General features: G+C 38.7%; 2 protein-coding genes across 5 annotated transcripts in view; one reads left to right on the top strand and one right to left on the bottom strand.

Annotated features, from left to right (window-relative positions):
- The first annotated feature begins 5,399 nt into the window (after positions 1–5,399).
- LOC116768875 (synaptic vesicle glycoprotein 2B-like) lies at positions 5,400–13,330 on the top strand. Its single transcript, XM_032659737.2, has 10 exons — positions 5,400–5,735; positions 6,406–6,606; positions 8,170–8,332; positions 8,495–8,676; positions 8,786–8,970; positions 9,229–9,380; positions 10,237–10,452; positions 11,641–11,826; positions 11,890–12,017; positions 13,158–13,330. The coding sequence occupies exons 1-10, from the start codon at positions 5,627–5,629 to the stop codon at positions 13,211–13,213; spliced, it is 1,578 nt and encodes a 525-aa protein (XP_032515628.2). The 5' UTR covers positions 5,400–5,626; the 3' UTR covers positions 13,214–13,330.
- LOC116769287 (mothers against decapentaplegic homolog 6) overlaps positions 8,495–20,490 on the bottom strand; it is a 28,743-nt gene continuing 16,747 nt past the window's right edge. For 3 of the 4 annotated variants that reach the window (XM_061529477.1, XM_061529476.1, XM_061529478.1), the window contains exons 3-5: positions 16,795–16,875; positions 15,518–15,705; positions 13,325–14,905 (exon numbers count right to left, since the gene is read on the bottom strand). In XM_061529477.1, coding sequence (XP_061385461.1) covers positions 14,561–14,905; positions 15,518–15,705; positions 16,795–16,875 — 614 coding nt within the window. In that variant the 3' untranslated portion in view covers positions 13,325–14,560. Of the gene's footprint in view, positions 13,279–13,324; positions 14,906–15,517; positions 15,706–16,794; positions 16,876–20,490 lie in introns of those variants that run through there. The other variant, XR_009753933.1, reaches the window with a different exon arrangement.

The raw sequence follows: 20,490 nt of genomic DNA, 5'->3' as shown, positions 1-20,490 counted from the left end.
GACCTTTGACCCACAGCGAAATTCGGTGACGATTAGACAATATAATAAACTTATTAAGAAATTAAAAAGCAAAGGAATATATGTATATAATACTATATTCACATGATTTACCTGAGTTTTAAAACTTCCGTCCGATGTGTGTTTAGACAGATCAAAGTCGATATTCTTATAGAGTATTTATACGTTTATTTTTGCTGAAATACATTAACAAATACGTACTCTTAAGGAAAGAAAATATCTGTTTTTATATATTGTTATAGACAAAGCCAATAGTAATGATAACTATTTAATAACCTTGTTAATTACGACTTACAACAGTTTCGTCAATAACGTAGCCGTCACAGCGCTGTGAACAACAATCACCTTGACTTATAAAACGAACCGATAATCTATTAATTCTTTTATGGAATATTTGTTTTTGAGTGATATTGAATAATACTATTAATGTTCCGTCGGTACGTAAGTAACTTCAACTCTCAAAATATAGTTCAATGACTGACTTACTCGTTATATATATTTTGGTTACAAAAGGTTTTAACTTTGTTTTGTTCGCTCTTATTAATTTTACAATACTCTGTTAATCTTTTATCTTAACACTTGTCTGTGATATGCAACAAATCATTGTTGTTTCTAACACTATCGATGACTGTATGTGTTTTGTTCCGGGGAAAGCCCTCGTTTGTCCACTCGTTCTTGGAACTGCCTACGACACCCGTACACTCTACGGTCCATAACTTGTAGCTTGACATACATTTAGGATATTCCCTAGATATGACATTAACCAACAATGTGTTATATATATTTTCATTATTATATATATTAACCAGGACTTAGTTAAAATTTATTTGAAACTAACAATAAACAGATGTTTCCTACTAAGTGAGCCGACATTATCGGCAGCTTGACTATCATTTAAGCAATTCCTCATACTCGTACTACGGTGTTATTGCGTACTCTATTGTGGTACGGTGCAATTGTTCAACAATTTCTCATGTATAGCAAGCTCCGTCCAGGGAGCCAGTCTCACGTAGCGGCGTGCTACGTGTCGTAGCGGTCTCGTAGCACGTGCTCGTAGCGTGGTCAACTTTAATCAGTATTTGTGGAGCTTCATTATAAATATCACTTGTTACTTGTAAGGGTTGACGCTTTCCTGTCGCTCGGCCATTTACATTTTCTTTGTAGTAAATGTTTTATTTAACTTACTTTAAGTCAGCACTACATACTTGCAGTATCTGTAACTAGAAATAAATAGGATTTAATAGGTCTCTCGGACACTCCCCTCTGACACATTGGTTAAGGATGTTGAAGAGCAGGCGGTAATAATAACCGCTTTCAACTTCACTTATGTGCAGAATATGAGAATTAAACACTTCACTACCGACAGGAAAAGAAAGAAAAGCGACACCTGGTGCCGTGTGCAGCAGGCTTAGATGATGTGCAATTTACTCCTTCCAGAATATTGTATTTCATCACATACATTGTGGATAGAATACTTCAGGATTCATAGGAACGACTTGATTTTCATCAATTCGAATAGGACATAGAAAAAAACTGTAAAAAAACTGAATGGAAACGATTGGGGACGAACGAGACAATTTTATGAGGCATTGGAGAGTATAGTATCTAACAAAAACGGATTAAGTTTTTTTTCTTTTTCAGACTAGAAAATTACAATATGAAAGCCAGCCCCACAATATATACATTAATCATTACCAGGATGCCATCCGGGTAGCTCACGATTGTTTTTGTCGAACAACTATAGATGGATGTATGAAATAAAAATAAGGACAAAGCGAGTTCGAATGATGTTAAACATGAGAGTTTAAAGTCCTGTACCAGGAATATATAACCTTCCCTTAAAGCTCTACGGATGAGAGAAGATATGCTTAAATTGCAGTATACTTTGAATATTTAAAACCAGATCTATCCGTAAAGGTTTGGCAATCTCCATATATATATATATAACTCCATATTTTTATCGTCTGGATCAAAATCAAGTGTATATTCTTAAGAGTTGCGTTCAATGAAAGTCGCTGTATAGGATATGTGTCTCAAATTCAGCGAATAATTATTATTAAACAAGTATATGAACGCTGACCGTTCAAAAGGTCCTCGGTACTGCTCTAAATATAACTCTATAGCCACAACAGTTAATGTATTTATTTAGTAAGTTAAAATTAATTTGGTGATTAAATGTAAAAGCTGTTCAACAAAGAAAAGCAGTTTATTTTGCAATTTTATTACTTATGGTTAGAATTAAAATTACACCACAATAGTTTCTACATACAATCGTCTTCCTTCGAAATCTGCAGCGAATTCAATTTGTCACCAGCGCTACACCCTTTATAATTTCGTCCACCTTCCTTGAGGAGGACCGTTACTAGTCAATCACAATATCCTCTTTTTCATAACTCTCAGACACAAACAACGTACGGGCTATCAACATTAATATTACCATCATATTCTAAACATAGTAATTCGCTTTAAAAATTATAATATTAATCAATTGATACTCATTTTGTATAAAAAACTGCTTCTGTGCAGTCAAGTTGAGAACTATTTATAAAGAATTAACATAAATATCGCATATTTTATAATAAAATTTATTAGTAATAAAAAATTATGATGGCCATATCGTCGCATACCGGCCCAACGAAACAAGCAACTGAAAGCATGCCTTCTACATACTGTTGAAACATTTGAGCTTCCCAGAACATTAACAACGTAATCGGCGAGGTGTACATAGATGACATGTACCTGGCAGGAATTGACCAACACTTTATGTGCAATGTCATAAGAAAGAATTGATACATATTTTTTATATTGATAAAAATTAAGTTTGTTACTAGGCAAGCTAAGGGGGATTGTTTCAAAAGAGTATATTTGTATATACATATATGTGTCTGTGTTGTGTGTTTACGTTGAATAATTGTCTTTTGATTTTTCTTCGTTTGTATTTAATTTTTTCATATTTATTTTGTTTATTTTGCTGAAATATAGATTTTTATAACTTCTGATACCCTCCATACTGAAAATAGTTGGACTCTCACCACTTAATACCAAATGGGCCGTTTACAAATGTAACACGAGAGTTCGCCCTGTCGAGAATATTCCTGTATGTATGTAAGGACAATGACTCCCAGTTGACACTTACTAATATTTTATGAATGCGTCAAATATAAGCCTCATATTGTTTCCTGCATCACATGTGACTTGATTAAAATAAAACTAATATATTTCTGATTTACTAAGCGAATTTTTTTATTTTAACTATATAATCCCGATGTTTCGGTTACTTTTCAATAACCGTGATCACGGGCAGACGAGATGTGAGTGTCTGTCAGTTGGTCCTGTTATTTATCATCTACCGCCATCGATTTCTTAATTTTCTGGCGTACCGCTCTGGATGCCGGCAGAAAGCGCTTACGGTGTCACGAGGTCCTGCGGTGTGTAACTGTGGGTGGCTTCAAGTGGTTCTTGGGATGTTGGGTTGTTGTTGGTGAGAAAATGTTTAACATGCTGCAACTCGGCCTCTAGGAGGACCATTCTTATGCAACAAGCGGGTGTATACAAACTCGATTGTGACTTTGGCTTATCATACTTTGGACAAACAAAGAGGAGCATCGGTACAAGGGTGAAGGAACACATCTCAGATATCAAAAAATCGGTTCGCGTCGAAGTCAGCAGTGTGTGAACACACAAGGGACAAACCATGTCACTACATTCGGTTTGATAAACCACAAATCCTCGCTCGTTAAGACAAATAAGGCGGTAGATGATAAATAACAGGACCGACTGACAGACACTCACATCTCGTCTGCCCGTGATCACGGTTATTGAAAAGTAACCGAAACGTCGGGATTATATAGTTAAAATAAAAAAAATCGCTTAGTAAATCAGAAATATATTAATTTTATTTTAATGAATACGCGCGAAACTATTAGATCTCATTATGTGTGTTGATGTTCAATTTTAATATTAGTTTCTTTAGCTTATTGGCGAAGAATTAAAGATACATATATATATATATGAATATTTTTAATACCCTATGAGCTGGAAAATGTTGCGTTAAACAAATAATTATTTTATAAACTAAAAAAGTTATGTTCGAAGTAGAAAAAATAATTGAAAACTAAGTTTGTGCGTAAGGTACTTGGTATTGGATAATGAACAATTATATGAAGAGAAGGAGAGAATGTGGACGGATAGACATAACAAGGAAAAGTCATGATGCATAGAACATCCATCTCGTAGGAGGCAGGGTTGAGTAGTGATGAGCGTCATCGGGGGAGTTGGCAACGTTGGTACATGGTAGCTAGTTGGCGGTACCGCCGCAGTCTTTGTATCAATATTAGGAATTTCCAAAAAGAAATGAAAAATATAAAAAGACACCTTCATATCGTGAGTCACATGAAAAGTTAAAAAAATGTTTACAAATTATTTAATAACCATATACTTAATTATTTAACGAGAGGCCAGCGGTCGTACGAGATAACTTACGCCGTGACACTGTCAATGGACCGTTTATCTCGCTGTTATCACGGTCAAAACTAACCACGTTATCTCATACAATGTTGAGGTGATGTTACATCTCACTGTTGTAACTTTAATAGAAAATCATGAAGGAAACTACGCCTCACACGTGACTGCAAAGACGACGTCATCACGAGGATCGAGAGTGTTAAAAGGAACAACTGAAAAACATTAGAATAGGAGAAAAATATGAGGTTCTGTCAGAGATCACTCAATGAAAACTACGTTTAAATTAATGAGATAATCAATGAAACTATCATAAACGACACAATGAATTCTAAATTCAACATTCTGTTTCAGATTGCATTAAGTAAATTAATATTGTTTCATGTGAAAGGACCCAAAGTAGCGACTAAGTCATAGTGATATTAAAAGTCACCTGTTACTTTTCCTCTTTCGTAATAAAAGTAAAGCAAATAACCTCCATCAGTTATTACAGATGATGGTAGTTAATAAGTAACCGCTACTAACAAGTCTGAATATTTTGATGTATTGAATTGATAGTTTTGTACAGAACATTATCAATATTTGCTCCGAGCATTCGACGTAGTAAATATCACAGTCTATTTACAGCAGGTAAATAACAAAAATGACAAATATTTATAAATAACAAATCTGTAAGAACACATTCAATAGCTGTTGGACATCATCTTTACAAGTCGGAACACTTCCCGTTGATTTGCGTTACGACATAATGAGGTGTGTACATTATTACTTTCGGCGGCTGAAAGTCAAAAGTTACCTTAAAATAAAGCAGCATCTCATATGAACAGCCTTCGATGGTCGCTCGTTAGAAATGAAATAAAAATGACTATGATTGTGACGAAATAAAATGAATAATCGTCGCTATAGAGTAGCAAATGTTGGTTCAAGATAGCGCCTGGAGGAAAACTGATCGCGTGTTTGCCGAACACACAGACTGATCCAGAGTAAACTGTGATAGCAGCAGCGTTTCTATATAACACCCGCGGAGACACGACGCCTCATTATGACTCCGATCACCGATGATGACACGAGCCACGCCAGGCAATACAGCTATCATTCGGCAATTCGATTCAGTAGCATATATAAAGTGAATAACTAACAACTAGACATGACCGTGGCGGACGCGGAGGCCGCTTCCAGGAAGGAAGAGATCTCCCACAACCACCTGTACAAGGTCACGGGACTGTCCTCGTCGAATTTGGAGAAATTAGCTCAAGGTATGCGGTTTATAAATAATATAAGGTGCTCTAATAATACGATACTTCTGATGCATTTCAGCTGAAGGTGAAATTCCTGTTGAATGTCATCTTGATCGATTTTAATCAAATATCAGAATATTCCGGTGCTAGAGTTTACGTCGACGCAATTGGCGTCGAGTCTCCGAGCAGCTCGCGCCTCGTTCGTTGACGTCCGCCCGTTTCTATCATCTGAATGTGTTATTGATTTCCACCACACGTAACGCAGACAGAGGAACATTTAACGGGATTTTAATCGTCCTTATTATAAACTTTCAACCCGACTCCCTTGAAGCGTCTCTCGCGAGCTGGCGCGCCGGGTCACTCCAATAATAACATAATATCGAGATTTCAAAACAAGCCCGTCTCATCGCGGTCTGGTTTTATTTGCAAATCTGGAAAACGGCCAGCGCGGCGTATGTAATGTCACTCAGCTTTATGGGTCGTTACGAATCTTTTTGGTATATTTCGGTATTTTTGAGGAATATCATCTCGGACCCGGAGACCTTGATATCCATGCCGAATACTCATTATTATTGTTTCAAACTATTTAAAGTCGCTGTTTGTTTATTTGACAGAATTTATCCGAGAAAGATTTACTTTCATAAATGTTATCTACTTGCTTATTTTGTTACAACCGTCCGATGGTTAGAACCGGAGGCAGACTTCGAAGAAGCAATATCAGCAACAGGCTACGGGTGGTTTAACGTGATGCTACTCCTCTGCACCCTGCCAGCCTTTTGGAGCGCGGTGTCTATCACCAGCGCCGCCTCCTACATCTTCAGCAGGGCTCAGTGCGACATGGAGCTGCGACTGCACGACCTGGGCACCGTCACCGCTATGTCTTACATCGGTAAGCCGATCTGGCGGACATGACAATATAAATTAACATCTGTGAGTCAAACACAAACACAAAACAAAACATCGATATTTACGAGGTTTCATTTTTGAATTAAACGAGATTAGCTGATGTACTGAAATAGGACCCTTAAATGTTCTACATACCGGTAGCAGCGTTGTGGTTTTGACATTGTATCAAACTATAGTATGTACTATAACTGTAGTAGTACAGAAACATTAACCTTCGCTTTAATATTTCTATTTTAATAAATACGAGGATCAACCGTATTTATTAGCTCATTAACATATACATGTTAAATAGGCAACAGACGTAACAAAACATAACAGGCGGCTTCTGATAATCTGTTACATAAAACAGAGATCTTTTAAACTGTCTCGAGTTTCCACAAACGAAACAAATATTTGTCAAAGGATTTGGTTACAGAATCATATCGAAATACGTAGAGCTAACCCAACATTTTCTATTAACAGTTCTCTTGGGATGTTTCACGTAGATAATAAAACATACGAGTTGAGTAAATATATAACATGGTATCATAATTTATATAAGTTTCCCGCCTATAGTAGGCACCCTTAGTACAACTAAGTACTATTAGAGTAAATAATAATACCTATAACATATTCATATCCTAAATCATCAAACATATTCATTACGCCGCGCCGGCTGCTGTTAAGGTAAAACGTTGATACTATCGCTGTTTAAGTTAATTAAAACTCATACTAAGGTTGCCGTAATAAATATTTACAAAACGCGGCAACACGGGTGCTGACTTTAAGCCAATTTACTCAGTCCTGATAAGCTCTTACGTCATCCGTGAAATTGGAATGAGATTTTAAAAACAATAATAAAAAATATTTGAATATTACAATAAAATACAAAAATAGCTCTCATATGTTTAATCATATCTGTAGTATTTTACGATCGTTTTTGTATTTACTGACTGACGACTGTTACGGTACGAAACAAAAATGTGTCTAAAATTATATTAAGGCAAATACCAAGAGCTAACTGGAATTAACAGTTGAATGCTAGGAATATAAGAAAAAAAGTTTATTTTCCTTTTGTGACGACACAGTTGACACTTGACAGGTAGCAGCAACATACGGAAACATTACATCACTTAACACAAAGAGAATATAAGACATACATAATAATAGTACAAACATAATTTATATCTGACGATAGAAGTAATGATAATAATCACTAATTGTTGAAGAACAATAACATACAAACTGACATTGTTCTGCGACACTGCCTACGCTAATTTATTTATTAAAACGCATTTTTCATGTCAAGTATACCTATTGGCCGTCTCAATGTAGTCTCCGCGTTAATTTAGTTTAATTTTTATTTGGCAAATTTTTTATATTCCAAGTACTGAAGAACCTGACTTATGTCTTGAAATTATAAATAGGAAAAAAAAGGAAAGTTAAATTAGGAAAATATATCATAATCATTTTTATGTTTAAAAAAATGAAACGTGGGACAAGGAAGGTCGACCCCAAATAATTGGGAAAACGGTCTTACTATAAAATTCTATTTATTGTGAACTAGGAATGATCAGCTCGGCCATGGTGTGGGGATACGTCTCCGACACCCTGGGGAGGAGGAGTATCCTGGTGTGGGGGTGTCTCAGCAGCGGTCTGGTGGAGGTCGTGGCTGCCATCAGCCAGAGCTTCACCATGCTTCTTGTGATGAGATTCGCTAGCGGGTTTTTGTAAGTCCCATCTCAAATTAAGATTGACATATTTCTGTCTTAAACATGGTTATCGTTTACATGAAGGGAAACAAAATATTACATATATTTGTAGAAATAAGACAAAATTCAGATTCTTTTCCAAAGCAGCCGTTAAAATAAAACAATTATTTCGTCACTCAGATTCAACGGTCCCTTCGCAGTGCTAATCTCTTACCTCGCTGAGCTCCACCGAGCTGACATCCGAGCTCGTGTCATTCTCCTCTCCAGTTTCTTCTTCACCCTGGCCAACACCACCCTCCCGCTACTGGCGTGGGCTATTATCACCCAAGACTGGGAATTCACACTTTTCGGAGGTGGAATGGGTAGGATGGGTATTTGATTAAGTTCTAAATCAGCTCAACATTATTGCAATAAATACATTTTAACTTATGAATTGTTTTAAAGTTGTTAAAACTTATTGTCATTGTATAGTCCTCCATTCGTGGAACATATTCCTGTTGGCCACGGCGATGGTGCCATTACTGACGGGACTGGCAGCCGTCTGCTTGCCAGAGAGCCCCAAGTTCCTCATGTCGAGAGGTCGCAACGATGAAGCTTTAGTAATATTGAAAAAAATATACTCCTGGAACACTGGCAGGCCACCCGAGACCTACCCGGTGAGGAAGATATGCTAACTATTATATCTCATACCGCTCTAAAACGCATATTATAAGACTGATATGAAGCTACCTCCAAATACTCTGGTCCAACCAAATGATGAACGGATTTCATTTTCATATCTACACGGTGTTTTATTTCTTTATAGCTTCGGATATCACAATGGAAGTGTAACGGAAAAAAAGTTATTTTTGTCAGGTCATTTAATAAAAACTATGATTAAAAAAGCTCTAATTTGATGAGGTCAATCTATGTAGATAACTCGCCTAGCGCAAGAGAAACATCCACAACGTGGCCGCGGGCTGGAGGCGCTCCAGGGCGGCGTGGCCCAGCTCTCGCCGTTGTTTCGTCGACCGCATGCCGCTTGGTTGCTGCTGATATGCGTCGCACACGTGTGCTGCATGTTCGGGTGAGAACTGACACCCAACATACACACACTACGACATTATAATTATAGACATTTAAGACGAAGGAAGGATTAAGTTCCCAAAACATTTATCCAAAACATTTGTATTTTTCTTTAATAAATTATTAGTAATTTCATATAAATACATAAAACGGCTTTTGTTTACCAAACGTTTTGTTATAGTAGCATTTTATTTTCAATAGATAAGCGAAGCCAAACAGTTGCTCATAGGCTGGATACATATTCGCAATAATAAAACGTTCTTGTGACCTTTGATCTTGAATATTTTAAGACTTAGACAACCGTATTTTATTTTATTTTATAATCGTTTTATGAAACACCTTTCAAAATCTAAAAAATTTTTACAAATTCATAGCTAGCTTTTGCCCGTTTAACTTGGGATCTGAGTTTACAGACGAACATATTGTACTTGTAAAATTATACATAGCAAACAAATGCCAACGCCATCTATCGACCATTAGGCGGCGTTTCCACCGAATCTTCTGTAGATTTCGGAATAAATTAACGCTACAGTCTATTTTACTATATCATTACAATCCATTCAGGTATTTTTGGTGAAAGAATCACAAAAATGTATATATGATCAATCCATACCAAAATCTTCGTGCTTTTTATAGGAAGGTAGAATAACTCCGTTTTCTTGGTAAAAGCCCTTATTCGGATTGTGTCCTTACTCCTTAGTAGGCACTTTAATATAACAACACGCCAATGACAAGTAAGTGATATTAAATAAGTTATGAATTACATTGACTGATTTATACGTTTATGTTGCGATTTCAAAGAACGAAATGTGATGCGAACCCAATGTAATATATTCATTAAAGTAACATTGGTCCAGAGCCAACACTGTTCGTCTGTGGTACCCGCAACTGGCAGCCATGATAGGCTCCGAGGGTAACGCCAGCCTCTGCTCCGCCATCGCCCCGCAGCCGCTCGCGGACGAGGTCACAGACTGCACGCCCATAGAGACGGACATGCTCACCTACCTGCAGAACGCGGTGGTGGGAGCTGGATCTGTGCTCACTTACGGAATAGGAGGCATGCTCATCAATCGGTAAGTACATCGTACCGCAGGAACGTCAGTGATTTATAACATTACGTATAGTAACCTACGTTGCAGCCTTTTCATTTAAATAACCTAGATACAGACTGCAACGCCATCTGTTTGACTGATTTGGGAATCTAAACCGCCAGAGACATTACCCAAATGCTAACAAAAAAATTTACTAAATTCTGTCTTCATTCGATCTAAATTCGGTTTAAAATATCCATAGATGAAATATCTTATTATATCCAGACTACTGGAGAGACTATGTGGCCTAACATGTGTTAGAAGTAAATAACTTTCTGTTTCGATTTAAAAGTTCAGAATCCAAAAGATCCTTTCAAACATAAGAAATATAGGGCACAAGTACTTCAAGTTTTTTAAAGCATGCTGGGTGAACCACAAACACGGTGAATGCCTTTTGATCGAGCACGTTCAGTTTATATAGCTCCAAATTATTATAAATACATGAGTCCTCATTTTCTCATTCCGTTTAAATGATTCTTGTTTTTCGGATATTCTACGCGTTTTTAATTATTTTAGAACCACAAAATCCCGATGATTCGGTTCCATTGCAGCAGCCGTGATCACGGGCAGACGGGATCAATGTGTCCGTCAGTCAGTCTTGTTATTTGTCATCTACTGCCAAAGATTTCTTTTTTTTCTTGGGTTCTATTGCTCTGGCTGGACGCAGAATGTCTTAACTATGTCCTTCGGTCTGGTCACAGACAAGGAATTTATTTTAAGTGAAGAGATACCCAAGTGACTTATAATTGCCAGCCATCTTCTCTATTAAAATTAGGATATTCTTTAATTTTAATATCCCGGCGGATTAATCCCCATATATATCTGTTTTTACGATCGAAATCTATGAATTGTGGAACCGGATGTAAGGCTTCAACCGTCCACTGTGATCACACGCTGCTGGCCTTAATACCTATTTTTAATACCTGAGCATATCGCAGACTACCCAGCAGCTCTTTCTCGCTTATCCAATGTATGACAAGCCAAAAACCAGTTTCTATTTATTTACTAATTACCATCACTTTTAGTCTTACTCAAGAATTGTCTCACTTTCTATATGGTTTATATCGGAATTGATGTTTTTAGTATAAATAGCGTGCCTTAATGACTAGAAAAGGATTAGGTTAGGTAATGTATATTATATAGAACTAATGCGAACGTCATCTATTACAGCTGTGGCAAGAAGATGGTGGCGGGTGTGTGTGGGGTGATGGGCGCTGTGTTCGTGGGCCTGCTGCCTCTCGTCGGCAGCAGTTCGTTCCCAGTGGTCGCCATAGTGACCACGGCCCTAGCCCTCACCGCCTTGTGCTCCGCCTCCCTCTCCAGCATTGCTGTAGACTTGTTCCCCCCATCCTTGAGGTGAGTTCTGTGGACTTCTTCAGAGATATTCTGTTGCTATATCACCTGAATCCTCGTTTCCAGGGTGATGGCGATGGCCGTGTTCCTCATGTCGGGTCGCATGGGCACCATATCTGGAACCATCGTCTTCCCCATACTCATAGACTTCGGTTGCCTACCTCCTTTCCTGACCATAGCTGCTGCTCTAATGGGTAATTTTTTAATGCCATTTGTACAAAGCCACCGACGCCCACATATATGAGGTGTGTTCAAAAAGTAAGGTGACTTTTCAAATTTCGCAGTCAACGTATTTTGGATTATCAATTTTTTTGTTTTGTTATGTTGGTACACTCTTCCCGAACATCTGTATTCAGTTTTAAGTGTATAGCATTTTTTGTTTGGTTGCGAGAGGCGCAAAGGTTATAAGTGTTTTGTGTGCTCGGCGATTTCTTGCTATCGAAAAATATGGATCAATGGATTTGCATCAAATTTTGTGTAAAAAAAAATAAAGTGCTTCGAAACACTTGAAATGTTGATAGAGACATACGGTGAAACTGTTCCGAGTAAAAAAAAATGTTTACAAGTAGGTGATACAAACTTTTCCAAGATGGCCGGGAAGATGCCAATGACGAGCCTCGCTCTGGACGCCCAAGCACGTCAACTACTGATGAAAACGTTCAAGTAGTGAAGAAAATTGTTTTAGAAAATCGTCGAATCACTATCAGAGAAGTTGCTGAGGATGTTGGTATATCGCTTGGCTCGTGCCATGATATTTTTTTTCTAACGTTTTGGGCAAGAGACGTGTGTCAACGAAGTTTATTCCGAAATTGCTAAATTTTGACCAAAAGAACCGTCGCATGAGCATCGCTCAAGAACTGTTGAATGACGTCAACGTCGATCCAGATTTACTTAAAGGAGTCATAACTTCCCAAGAGTTCCCAAAAATAAAGAGCCCCATGAAAGGACGGAGATTTGCAAAGATTGAAGAGATAAAGACTGCATCGCTGGAAGAGCTAAGGCTATACCGAAAATTGCCTATGAGAAGTGCTTTGAGGATTGGAAAATCCGTTGGCATAAGTGTATTGTATCTGAGGGGGATAACTTTGAAGTGGACAACATAAATATTGATAAATAAATATTTTTTCTTAAAAATACAAACACCTTACTTTTTGAACACACCTCGAACATTTTACTGCATGTAATGATAGCAGTCTCCGTATGTAGTATTAAATTAAAATAATTATCCAGTTTAAAATAAAGAATTGAGTAAAAACTTGCATCTAATTTTTAATGTCAATTTATGAGTGATATTTGATCCTAAGTCCCATATTTAAAGACTAACTTTGTTCCAGCTTGTGGGGTGGCTTGCTTCTTTCTACCAAAAACTACATTAAAGAGACTGGAGTAGACGCTTCACGGTACTGAGATGTGTCCACACTAACTAGGGAATGCTGTTTGTATAGCTGGCAGTGTCTGTAAATATGTATATACTATGTAGGGTCAAATAAATTAAGTGAAATAAAAATATCCTCTTTGTTTATTATAATTCATATTAACCTAACTTCATCCGTCTGTCAGTCATTCTTCATCATCAGCGACCCCTCCTCAATGGACTATATACATGAGAGAACGTCTTCAGGAGACATCATCCAGGGGTTACATTTCATCATAACTCCAACCTCTGCATGAGCTCACCCCATGTGTTAAGTTTCAGGCTCCACATCAGTCTAACGTAATGACTACAGCTTCAATAAATATATACCACATTAATTATGCTCGGTTGTTTGTACCGTTACAAATCTGATAGATTTTTTCATCATAACATATAAATTTTCGTTTAATTTCTGTTTCATATATTAACAATATTGCTTCATCGATATAAATATATATATATCCTTTGTAAGGCCAATTGATTATTAAACCACATGTGTCAGCGGCCTACCACACAGACAAAGCAAGCTTGTTCTACAGACTAGAATATCTTATTGTCGACTCGACTCACTTTGTCCAAGCACTTTATTCGAGGTACTTCACTATAAACCTACGTTGTATATCAGCGAATTGACTGCATTACCCTATAAACATTGAATACAACTCAAGGCACAGTGTCACTACCATCTAACAGGACTCACTCCACCCACAGATCTCATACTCTTACTCTACAACAAATACAAATGCTCCTCGCACAGCCTCCGCGCCTGACCCCCTCGACCCCATCTCATCCCTCCTCTATACGATGCCTCAGTATTTGTACAAAAAATTAAAACTTACATCTACTTACTGACTAAGGTAAGGCATAGTTCATAATTATAAATATTAACAGTACATTACATACGTTATATACAGTCTCGCGGATTAAAGCCGAGGTCTATACATAATATACATACATTGTACACATAGCTTTAACATCACATCCGAAACTTTGGACATACGTTCCATGTTGGACCGTGTTGGACCAATGTTGGGCCAATGTGCTTCAGAGAATGACTTCCGTTACAAATGAGTTGGATTTCATGACAATATATATAAAATAATATGCGTGATGTCTATACAGAGCAAACATCATTCCCTGAGCACAGGCCGAGGCAGCTATACATATATATTATTTACAACAATCATTTCATTTTGATAAAATAAATATTTTCACTTTCCATATAAAAGTTGTTTGGTCAGTTAGTGATGCTGGTCTCGGACTCACTGATCACAGTCATCACCCTCACTATAGTTCACTCATCACGATATATCCGTCCTAGCGTCAGCTGGCGGGCGCTAGCAGCACTTCCAACCAGCAGGGACAGGCGGTGACGTCACGCCTGGAATATTTGGGACCCCAGCCCTTGGCGAAGGAGATCCTGACGGAGGTGTTGTCGACGGGGCCGACGTGCGGCAGAGACAGGGCGGGCGGTGGAGCCCCGGGGTCGAAAACGCACAGACAATGACCCGGGGCGACGCGCCACACCAGGAGGGCTTTGGCAGCGGCCGCGTCCAGCGCCGGCGACGACACGAACACTGGTTCTTGACTGCGGTTGTACAACCAGACGCCGTCCGCCTCCAAGGATAGCGTCACGCCGAGACCTATCTTCGCCCGGGTCTTCCGCACCTTGAACATTATATTCATATATAGTCTACAGCGAGGCTTCCTGCATATAGTTCATCAGAAAGACGTTCATACACATTTCAACGTAATATAAGCCTAAACTGTCCGTGTCTTGGGATGCTGGTCATCAGCGGCTGGTGCTCAGTGACTAAAACGCCATAATTCAATGTGTTCGTCATATATATTTGTAATGTAGAACACCACAGTGTGTGATATATGTTTATATGTCAATACAGTGTGCTCGTCAGTGTGGTGTGTGTTGTGTGTGTTGTGTTGTCAGTTATCGCGAGGTTATCTCGGACAGTTGATTCAATTTTCATAACGCAGTTTCTTACACAGATTTGTTCCGACCTATTATACTGATATGATGTTAATATTAAATTATTTCTACCTAATGGTATAATATAAGTTATAGGAACTGTGATAAGACACACTGAAAGTTTAACCATCTGTATCTCGGGTTAATAACGACTGTCGGCAGTTAGTTGTTCATTGAAGAGATTTGTAAATTTTTAGAACTAGTTATGTAGAATGAAAAATATTAAAATACACAACGGTAGTATATTTGTATATGTATGTATGTCTATGTGTATGTGTGTGTGCATGCCCCCTCACCTGTTCAACCTGCGTGCCCCTGTCTCCCAGGTCGTCCACACACAGGCCGTGTCTCCCCTGGCCGCAGCTGCCCCCGGCGCCGGCGAACACGTCCACCGCGCGCACTCTCACCCCCAGCTGCCTCCCGACACGCTGGGTCAGCTCCCAGTACGCCAGCCGGCACCACTCGCTCTCCCAGCTCTGACGCTCTGCAACATGTCATAACATACGTAAACACCTGTTACAAGTTGCCACAGATAAACAAAAAACGTACGTGTGAAGGTATCGTCACCACTCTCGCCTACTGTGCTAAGGAGCGTAATTTAACAGAGTTCTGATATCTGTAGTCCGATGTGGCATTCATATTATATGAAGTCACTATTTATAGTTTAATTGATACATGTCGAGCATAACCGGATAACTGACGTATGTATGTTACGGTTCCGTACATTGACGTAACATGATCTCAGATCGTACGATCAGAATACTTCCTACAACTCATAGTTCACTACATAACTACATGAAGCCTCCTGTTCGGTCAAGAGACTGATTTACTGAACCCTCCACTGGCGAGTCTAGGTGCTTTGTGTGAGATACCGCCAGGAAATATCATGAGACACTTAATGATGAGTTTGTAGGTCATTTGTTATAAGACATTAACTGGTAGCAACTAACTCTACTACTAATTATATAATGTTCCAGACTACGGTGTGTTCTATAATGGTATAGTAGTATGGTAGTGTGATGTCTCACGAATCCCATGAAAAATGGTAGGTGAGCGCGGGGCCGGCGCCGGGCTGGCGGCGATCGATCGTCAAGGTTACCCTGCCGCCTGCCGCCTACCACCTACCACCTACCACCAATGTGGACATCAACCGCCACCATCTATACGCCATATTATTGCGGAGATCCGCAAAACCCAACTCTACCAAAGTCAATAACTTTCTGTTTGAAGTACATATAATCCAGGTACTGTGTACTCGAGTATTTGGTACTATAAAGTACTACGTGGCTTATTATTTTCGGCCCGTGTGTGTGTATGTGTGTGTGTCTCGGCGGGTCCATCGCCCCGCTGTTGGCTTGTAGTCGGCCCCTGTATGTATGGTCATCATATTTTCATGAATGCATGTTTCCTTCTAAACAGTTTATGATACTGGAAGTTCTGTTTACAACCGCACAACACATCTAAGAACTCTATATACTCGTATTCTTCAAATACTTTGACGATATATTTTCAACACTCCAACAACAGTGTAGGTGTATGTGTGTGTGTGTATTTGAAAGTGTGTGTGTGTTACCTTCTCCGTCAGTAGCCAGCGAGCCCGTGGCAAGCCGCTCGTGGTCAGTTCTCCGAGCATCTTCTGTCTTCTCGTCTTGTTCTGAAATATAAGAAAACCGATTTCAGTAACATACATATGTAAATATTGTTACTATGTCCGCTAACTTTACGTCATTGTAAACCGAATTATCAAGTTTTATCAATCTGTTATAGACGAGCATATCTTACGTAAAAGCTACATACAATTTTATATTACAAGCATACATTTAACCAGCCGGTGTTGTCATTTAGAACAAATAGAAAATCTTAGTAGAATTGAAACTGTTGTTGTCTTCTCTAACTAAGGAAGTTGTTCTTATGAAATACAACGCAGAGCTGAGACTACAGCGAGACTTAGACCGGCTTCATTTATTAATATTTTGATAACGGCCAACATATAATATTAATATCGGCGGATCGTTTCATTTAATTAGCAATTCAAATGTCAGTGTCTAACATTCGGAACGTACATTAAAGAGTATTATAATCGAAGACACTCTAGCCGCGGCGTCACGCGGCCAGTTTAGGAGATATTATGTTATAGAACAACCTGTATTACGGGTCCGAGATGACATCAGCTGTACACCTGGGAGGCGAGAGAAGCCGCGAGGAGAACGCTCTCAATACATACCGCTCGTATGCAATATGATATATGTTGCGAAACGATCGTGGAAAAATTTACATTGACGGCACCGGCACTGACTCGAGGAAACTAAACGGCTTTACCCTTTAGTATTAATAAAAGATATTATACATTAAAACTACTATCATATTACATAGATAGGTTAAAGTGGTTTTATAAATCGCTTACTTTGTTACGGATGCAGGTAGTGGAAAACATCACAGATCCCGGAATTAAAATGGTCGACTTTAAAACACTAAGTATACTACATGTATTTACTGTAAGCTCGACTAATGTTACAGCCTCTCTATGAATGAATATTAGTAAAGGTCGTTAAACTTTGAAGACTAATAACTGGGAGAGACGAGATTATCGATATTTGTAGTATTTAAACCACAATAAGTGTTATAAAGTGTTTAAGAACCAGCGTTTATATTATAGAATTTTTTACAGCACACGCTAGTTTTAGTGGAGGCAATATATTTATCATCCGAATGTTTAGCACAAGTTTGGTCACCACACTACATACGAATCGTTTCCCGGCTCATTCAATAACCTACGCTAATACTAGTGTGCGAGGATTAATGTATGCAAACCGGTAAACTGTCCGTATGTATGTATGTAGTGTGACGATGCAAAACTTGGACTAAGCACACTGATCTCATGTACCTATATAATAGCCATGTGTGATTGCCATTCGTCTCGTGTGATGGTCAGCTACATATAAAACAGTGGGCGTGTCTGTGTCAGTATCTGTGCGTGTGCGTTCTTTACTAATTACATATTAACATATAACAGGTAGTCAGGAGGAGCGTGTTATATTAGGTTACCATACGAGGCGATGAAATGTTTGAAATAACAATAAGATATTCCAGGTAAAACTAACTCAAACAACACGTATTATTGAATGTACATCAAAACAGCGAGCCACGTGTCGATCGGTTGTTGTTACACGAGCGATATATATATGTATATATATTATATGCAGTGGGATGTGTGAACCAAAATATTTATTATTGTTACTGAAACACCTCGTATTTAATATTGTTATTATACAATGCCACTATATTTTTTACCATCAAGTTAGCTCCTGCCGATATGACCGTGTGTAGCAAGTTCTTGGATCAGCTGGTGTGGTCGATATGTCAGAGCTCGTTATATAGCAATTTAAATTATTTTCGTAGTCTTAACCCTCATTAGATGTAAAGATACAGATTTATTATTAGTTAAATAATTTCTCAGTCAAACGAAGTTACATATATTTTAAAATGTCATCTAAATTTTTTCAATAGAGTGTGGATTATCATTTTTTTATATTTTTTTCTAAAATAAATATAAAGGCGATGATCTCGCTCTTATAACAGATGCATGTGATATTATTAGTACAGAAGTTTATATAAGGATGACCGTTTTATGTTTGTATAGAAAACTTTAAATTGAGTTACTTTGTATATGAAAGATACACGATATATTAACTGAAATATTTATATGAAGATTTGATGCATGACTACTGTCCTTCTTAATAATGAAACAATGTTCTAATGAATCCACAGAATAATATTTAAACAGAGGCCGTCCATCAGCGATTATCCGCAAATATTCTGTGTCTGTACCGTCTGTGTGTAACGAGAGGAGTCCGGGACGTAAATAAAGATTTATTATTCATAACAAATTATAATATAAAGTATGTAAACAACGAACATGATGCAGCGGCGCACGACACACCTTGCCGACTTGTAAAACATACTAACGGAATACTGAATTCCACACGGCGACGGACCGAGAGGTTCTCATGAGGGCCGGTTTGAAGAACACGTGACGCCTGACAAACTACACGGCCCTCGTATAGAGAGGCGAGGCGAAACAAACTGTCCTGGCCAGGGCAGAGACTGGAGCTAGAGCATTGTATGGGAGTAGGACACGCGGGGAGCGGAAGTAGTACGAGACGAATATGAGACTCGATGAACTGGAGAGAAACAAACGATTGAAAAAACTTTATATAAAATATATGTTAATCAGTGTAGCGACCATCATACAGCAGGTCAGACGGAGCTCTGGCCAGTTATATATGGACGAGGAGAGGCGAAGTAAGGAGGGGCGAAGAGGGGCGAGGTGAGGCGGCGCCGGCGTCCCGATAGCGAGCCGATAACGTTAATGGAGACCGTCGTTATCGTAACACTCAGGCGACACCCGCCAGGGACTGTCACTTGAAACAGAGGAGCTGGCGGTCACGGCAAAACACACCCTAACATAAACCCACAAGGTTTGAAACACGTCTGCCCCGACACCCGCGCCGGCTCCGGGTCCTCGTAAACGAAGTGAATGGATTCGGGGAAGCACGTGAGAAACGATCGCCACGGACCGAGAGTACCTCCATGACGACCAAAAACACAAAAAAGAAGAGCTCACGAAATGGCATCGGCCATTCACTGAGAAGCGTTAATGGCGACTTGCACTAAATTAGGACTACATTTAGATATACATTGGACTGGATACATTTATAAAAGACGTTTGATCCTGCTATCGAAACATTCTGATTGAGGCAGTCTCGCTCATTATAATCGGCGCCTTCCCACGGACCGGCAATGAAAGGGTTAATACAGTGCAGACAGTCAAACTAGCTAAAATACGAAGGGTAAGAATTCGTCTAGAGTCCCGGAAATCCCTATGATAAAGTCTGGAAGGGAATCCCGGAGCGATAAACAGCCAAGTTCCGCACCCCCTCCGGAAACATTGATTGTGGAAAACGGAAATTCCTGTGACGTGTGGGATGATACATCTAATTTTTAGAGCTTCTCTCTCAGATGACAATTTTACAAGTACTGTCGAAATTATCTTCGAGGGTTTAGAATTGGTACGAATAAATTAAGAAACATATTAACCCGATTTGTATCGAAGATGCAAAAATCAATAACGTGAATAAGATAATTAAAATATAAAAGAACAAAAAATACTGTAACACTGGAATGTCCGGACATAACACGTTTATGACACAACATTCTTAATTTGTCACGGCTGTAACGAAACAAGAGATTCGGAGAGAAAAGACGGAGC

Source organism: Danaus plexippus, chromosome 5 (assembly GCF_018135715.1).
Source record: "Danaus plexippus chromosome 5, MEX_DaPlex, whole genome shotgun sequence".
In the NCBI taxonomy this organism is placed as follows: Eukaryota; Metazoa; Arthropoda; class Insecta; order Lepidoptera; family Nymphalidae; genus Danaus; species Danaus plexippus.
The sequence above is the reverse complement of the archived record's forward strand: the minus strand, read 5'-3'. Positions and strand labels throughout refer to the sequence as shown.